Source organism: Sinocyclocheilus anshuiensis, unplaced genomic scaffold, assembly GCF_001515605.1.
Source record: "Sinocyclocheilus anshuiensis isolate Anshui unplaced genomic scaffold, SAMN03320099.WGS_v1.1 scaffold274, whole genome shotgun sequence".
Lineage (NCBI taxonomy): Eukaryota > Metazoa > Chordata > Actinopteri > Cypriniformes > Cyprinidae > Sinocyclocheilus > Sinocyclocheilus anshuiensis.
In genome coordinates, this window is record NW_015547698.1 from 1,787,693 (window position 1) to 1,793,790 (window position 6,098).

A 6,098-nucleotide genomic window follows, 5' to 3' on the forward strand; every position below is an offset into this window, starting at 1 on the left:
AAAAAAATTTGACTTTTGGAAAAAAGCACATATTTAAACTAGTATTTCATTTGTTTCCGAACAGCCAAAAGTTTCCTTTCTGGGTAGGAAGTGACATCACACATTGCAACCCGTCTAACTTCTTGATTTTTCAGTGTTGTTTTCAAGCTCTGGTCATTTTACACATAACAAGAGTGGCCCTTTTCAGATTTTATTTTTGTCCAATTTTATGCTGATCTTTAATGCTAAAATGTATTTATTTTTAATACAATTAAAATGATTTTATTTTTATTTTACTTTTTTATTTTTCTTATAATATAAACTGAACTAAACTGAACTGAACTCTGAGAGAGAGAGAGCAAAAGAGAGAGATCATAAAAAAGACAAAGAAAATAAAATGCATAAAAGCTGTTCGGTGTGAAGCAAGAGCCCTTTAAAACTGACTCATGAAAGAAAGACACAAAACGTGACAGACAAACACAGAAAGGAACAAAACCAAAATAGCAATCCTCTGAAATCCTCAGGAATCACATTGAAAAACATCTCGTCATGTGTTATTCTACAAGAAGTGAAGCACTCAAGGACACGTCGTAATTAAGAAAAAAGAAAAAAAAATCTGAGAAATGCTCCCGAGCTATTTTTCATCTAGAGGCAGATGGAGAAGAAAAGCTGAAGAAAATCGAGCCCGTGGGCACGGCAGGTGTGAGTCAAATTATTATGAAACTTTCAAAATGGCATGGCCTCCCCTGCGGGCCGCATGTGCGCTCATGTGCGTCTCAAATGCCCGTGGAATGAAGTTATGATGATTTAATTTTAGTGCCGTGCACAAATGTGGCATAATTGAGAGCGAGTGGGCGATAATTACAGCCCGGGTCAATGTTACGAGGTAAAGCACGCACCCGTTAACGCGCCCCCGGATATTTTGGGCATGTTAAGTGCGTCTGTCGTACCTGAGGGTCTGCGGATGAAGATCTCGGCCCAGCCCTGCGTCAGCATGGGCACAAACTCGGCCAGGCTGGACTTGTCTTTGAGCAGCGCTGAGGACTGGGAGAAGAAGGGGGGTGCCGGGTGCTCCTCCACTCCCCTCTGAGACCCCAGCACCTCCAGCGGGTGGCCCGGCGGAGGCAGTGGGCCGCTGTACTCGCCCTCAGGAGACGCCACCAGGGGACTGAGACTCTGAGCCGGACCGGCCCGCAGAGCGTGACCACCTGGAGAGAGAATGAAAGCGCACCCAAAACTTAAAATTACCCCATGATTTACTCACCCTCAAGCCATCCTAGGTGTATATGACATTCTTCTTTCAGACAAATACGACTGGAGTTATATTAAATGATGTCCAGGCTAATCCATTCTTTATAATGGGAGTGGATGGTAGCCCAAAATTTGAAGTGGAAAAAAAAAAATCGCACCCATCCATTATAAAAGAAGTCCACACGGCTCCGGAGGGTTAATAAAGGCCTCCCGAAGCGAAGCGATGCGTTTGTGTAAGAAAAATATCCATATTTACAACTTTATAAACCTTAATCTCTAGCTTCCTCTAACTGTCGTACACACGTTCACAAGAGAGTGGCGTCCAGCAGATGACGTATGGGTGAGTAAATGATGACAGAATTGGCATTTTGAGTGAACTGTCGCTTTAAGATTGTAATTTCATGTACGACTGGCCATATATTTACATATGTACATTAAGTATTCAACAGCTTGGCTGAGGAACTGCTTTCATACGGAAGGATAGACAGTAAAGAAAGAAGTCATTTACATATAGAAGTCTTAAAGGTTACAGTAGCCAAAAGTGGAAAATGGTCAAAAACTTTAAAAACCAAGAAAAGCTCAGGGAAAGTGTGTGTGTGTACACTGTCACCTGATATGGAGCGGACGCGTGTGCGAGTGCTGGAGCCGATCTGCTGGCCGGACTGTGACTCGAGTTTAGCAGGAGCCTCTTTCGTCTGTCGGGTGTGTAATGACGGGTCAGACCTGCAGGAGATTCATGTTTGTATTTGTTTTTATGTTTTCCCATGAATCTGATGAGACCAGTAAACACAGTCATATGGTTGAGGCTGATCCTTTTCCTGTTTGTGTCGAAACATTCATGAACTATCCCTTTAAAACACATCTAACAATGCCAAACAATCATATTTCAGGGTTAGAGTTAGTCTAAAGTACAGAACAAGAAGTGAATAAAAGGTCTTTTCAGAAAGTACGGTGGCAGTACTTTGAAATGTACCAATGCACTTCATACCAAGATACCTTTAAAAAAATACTATGGTAATACCACTCTAAAGTAATAGCCTGTAGTAACTAGGGTTGCAAAAAGGTGGGAAATTTCCAGTAAATTTCAGAAATTTTGGAAACTTTCCAGGATTTTTTTGGAATATTCCAGGGATTTTTGGAAGTTTTCCACCCCTTTGCAACCCTAATAGTAATAGCCTGAACCTCATTGGCTGGTGACAAACAAGGTGGTCTATGTTTGTAACCTGGTCATTCCTCCTCCTCCAGGTCTCTCTGCCATGTCCAGACCCAGAAGGGCTTGGGTTCGTGACCCACCGCTGGTCGTTATGGTGACTAACTTATTCCCAACCAGCCAAGTCATACTGGGGCCACCGGATAACAGGAACTCTGCAATGGGAGACCTGAGAGAGAGAAAGAGAGTTTATAAAAGCCCATTAATCATCTTTATTTAGTGTCACACAGAGCCACAGGACACTGGAGATGCTATTGTGAACAAAAACACTTACACATCCATTTCTGACAAGAGTTTGCTGCTCATATGCTAAAAGTAGATGCTACACTTCCCAAAACAACTGGTCGAATAAGGATATGGGTTGATGTGTCCATTCACACAGAAAGCGAAACAACTATTGTAAGACAGACTGACAAAGAAGTTTACTCTGGTACAAAAGGTGAATCGATGCAGCATTCAATGGCCTGCATTCGTCATACACCGCAGAGATGAAAGCCAAGTACTATTTAAAGGTTTGCACACAGACACCGAAAAAAAGGATGAAGGTCAAGCAATTACAGCTCTACCCAAGTGTGTAAACCAACCTAAAATGAAAGAAAGAGAAAAAGCAGAGACAACAGCAGCTCTGCGTGCAGCTTCAATGCATCTATTCATTTAGCAGACACTTCATATCAAAGTGACTAACAAATGAATGAAATTACAATTCTTTTAAAGTCAGATGCTAAAACAGCTTTTGGTGCATTGACAGACCCTAAAAGACTGGTCAGTGAGTTTTGGTTGGCATAAATAAGAAAAAAAAATGACTTGCATATGACTTGCATAATGAAAACAAATATTTGTATTGTTTTAGTACTGTTAGTCAAACAAAATGTACACAATTACTCACTGTTTCAGTTTTTAAGTAGGGCAATTACTATTACTATTTTAAATAATATTATTTAATTACATTTAAATTTTAAACATAAATTGCTAACTGTTACAGTTTAAAGGCAGCTATTATTATTATTATTTATTTAATTTTAAAATGCACATTAATAAAAATAAAACATTTCAAAAAGTTAACACAATTACTCACTGTTTCAGTTTAACATAGGCAATTATTATTATGACTTATTTTATTTTAATTTTTAAACATCAATAATTAACTCAGTTTTAAGGCAACTTTTTTATTATTATTATTATTTTTCATTTTATTTTAAAAATACTAATACTAATTACTTCAGCAATTGTAGGACAATTATCAATTTAATGCATTAATTTAGTGCAATTAATATTATTTTGTTACATTTTGTTTTAATATATAATATATAAGTGTTAAATCAGGAGTAATGATTGTGTATTTTTTCATTAATTAAAAGAATCAAATATATGATTATTAAATTAATTATGTCTCCTGATTCAACTCTGTATCTGACATGATAACGTAACATTTTGAATTTTATCTTCAATTACTGGCTTTTCTAATCAAACATTGATATTCAACTGCAAATGTTGAAGCGTTAATTGTGATTAATTGAACTGTTAATTTGATTAAATTAGGGCTGTGAATTCAAACGAATTGTAAAGTCTAGTTTGTGGTGAACAGGCATCACCTCTTGGGCAGGGCAGAGAAGTTGGAGAAGACGTATCGCGCCATCATGTCCAGACAGGTCTCCGTCAGCTCCAGGTGGACGGTCTTCAGCGCGTCATCCGCCTGCATCACTGCGTTCTCGTCAGCCAAGCCCAGGCTGCAGGTGGTGCTGGACGTCTGCATCCTGGGTCAGGGGTCACACACAGGCATCAGGTTACAGCCGGCACAGGAGAGGTCACAGAGGGCAAAGAGTGCACCACTTGACTTGGAGGTCAGATTCACAACCAGCTCAAACTGGCACTAGTTAAGTCAGTGGTGACAGCATCTCAGCTAGTCTCTGACACGGCGTCCTAACCAGAATTTCGAACCACTGACTGATTCAGATTCATTTGATTCAGATTCATCTGATTCAGATTCTGACATTTCACTGTGGGCGGAGCTACACAGTCTTTATGCTTGTCAGGATTGCAATTGATCAGCGTATTAATTTTTCACTCGTCACGGCTGGTTAGAACACCGTGTGAAGCTTGAGATGAGAGTGTGTGAGTGTGTTTGTGAAGATGATTAGATGCCAGAGTGTCAACGGGTAATAAATCAGATTCAGATGTTGAATGAAGCCGAATTGGCCCACCAAAAACAAACACACACAAAAACACACACATGCAGTTAAAACACAGAATCACACTCCTTAATTAATCAAATTATGTGTTTTCTTTGCTTAAAGGAATAGTTCACCCAAAAATTACTCACTCTCTAGTGTTTTGTTACCCAAAACTAAAATAAAGCTGAAATAAAATAAAATATTAATATTTGATAAAACTGAAATTAAAACTAAAATATATTAAGTTGTAAAATAAGTACTAAAATTAAGTTCAATAAATGAAATGATATGTGAAAATAAATGAAAGCAAAACAGAAATATAAAAAACTATTAAAACTGACAAACTTGGCAAATACAATTTTTACATGTAAAACTAAAATTACAATGAAAACTGTAAATATAAAAAAGCGAATTCAAACAATTAATACATACTTGTATATAAATAATACTAAAATAACACTCTAATGCTATTCTAATTAATTAATTAATCTATTTATTATTTATTTATTATTTTTGTTGACTAAAAATAAACTATTAATATCTTTTTGTTAACTGAAATAAAGGTATACACATATTAGATAAAAACTGTGGGAAAAAATGAGAAATGTTGCCTTGGCAAATAACTGAATCACTGAAATTACTAACTGGAAATAAAAAAAACTAAAACTGAATAAAAACTAAAACTGAAATAAAAATCCATTAAACCTATAAATAAATAAATAAATGAAAACAATAGCACATAACAAAATTATAAATTAGTACAATTAAAATTACATTTAAATGAAAAATTAAAAATGAAAAAATAAAAGCTAAGGTACAATATTACTAAAAACAATGATTATATATAATTTGTACTAAAATAACACTGAAACAGACAGAAATTTAAATAATTATTCACTGTAAACCTCGTTCACGCTTACGCTCTCTCTCCATTGTGTTGTGACCAATTGTGTTGCGTTAGTTGGAATATGCATGAATACGAATGAATTTTCAGAATTTTCATTTTTGAGTGAAGGATTCCTTTATCTGTTTTTAACTGAAGCTCTTTCTGTTTCTCTTTTAGTGAAACAAAACTGGGACTGTAATACTGACAAACCTTGAGCAGGAGAGAGAGAGAGAGAGAGAGAGAGAGAGAGAGAAAAACTACAGTTACTGTGGTAAACCCATAGAAAATGTAGCAGAGAAGTTTATTGAGGCAAAAGTCGTAGTTAATAGTGAGAACTGGACCTTAAAAAAAAAGTGACCAAATTAATAAATATGAATAATAAAAACAAATAATAATATAAAATTAATAGAACTGACAACTGATTATTTAAATATTAACAATTTTACATTTACATTTACATTTAGTCATTTAGCAGACGCTTTTATCCAAAGCGACTTACAATTGGGTGATACATAAAGCGATTCTTCTTAAGAGGCAAACAGACACAGGAAGTGGTTGTAATACCAAGTTCTTAGACATTGTTCAAATAAGTACAAGCTAG

General features: G+C 36.2%; 1 protein-coding gene across 1 annotated transcript in view; it reads right to left on the reverse strand.

Moving 5' to 3' along the window:
* Window positions 1-6,098, reverse strand: part of LOC107703706 (tuberin-like) — a 49,864-nt gene that overhangs the window by 18,160 nt on the left and 25,606 nt on the right. The window contains exons 27-30 of the mRNA XM_016506421.1: window positions 4,033-4,194; window positions 2,454-2,609; window positions 1,841-1,953; window positions 930-1,187 (exon numbers count right to left, since the gene is read on the reverse strand). Coding sequence (XP_016361907.1) covers window positions 930-1,187; window positions 1,841-1,953; window positions 2,454-2,609; window positions 4,033-4,194 — 689 coding nt within the window. The remainder of the gene's footprint in view (window positions 1-929; window positions 1,188-1,840; window positions 1,954-2,453; window positions 2,610-4,032; window positions 4,195-6,098) is intronic.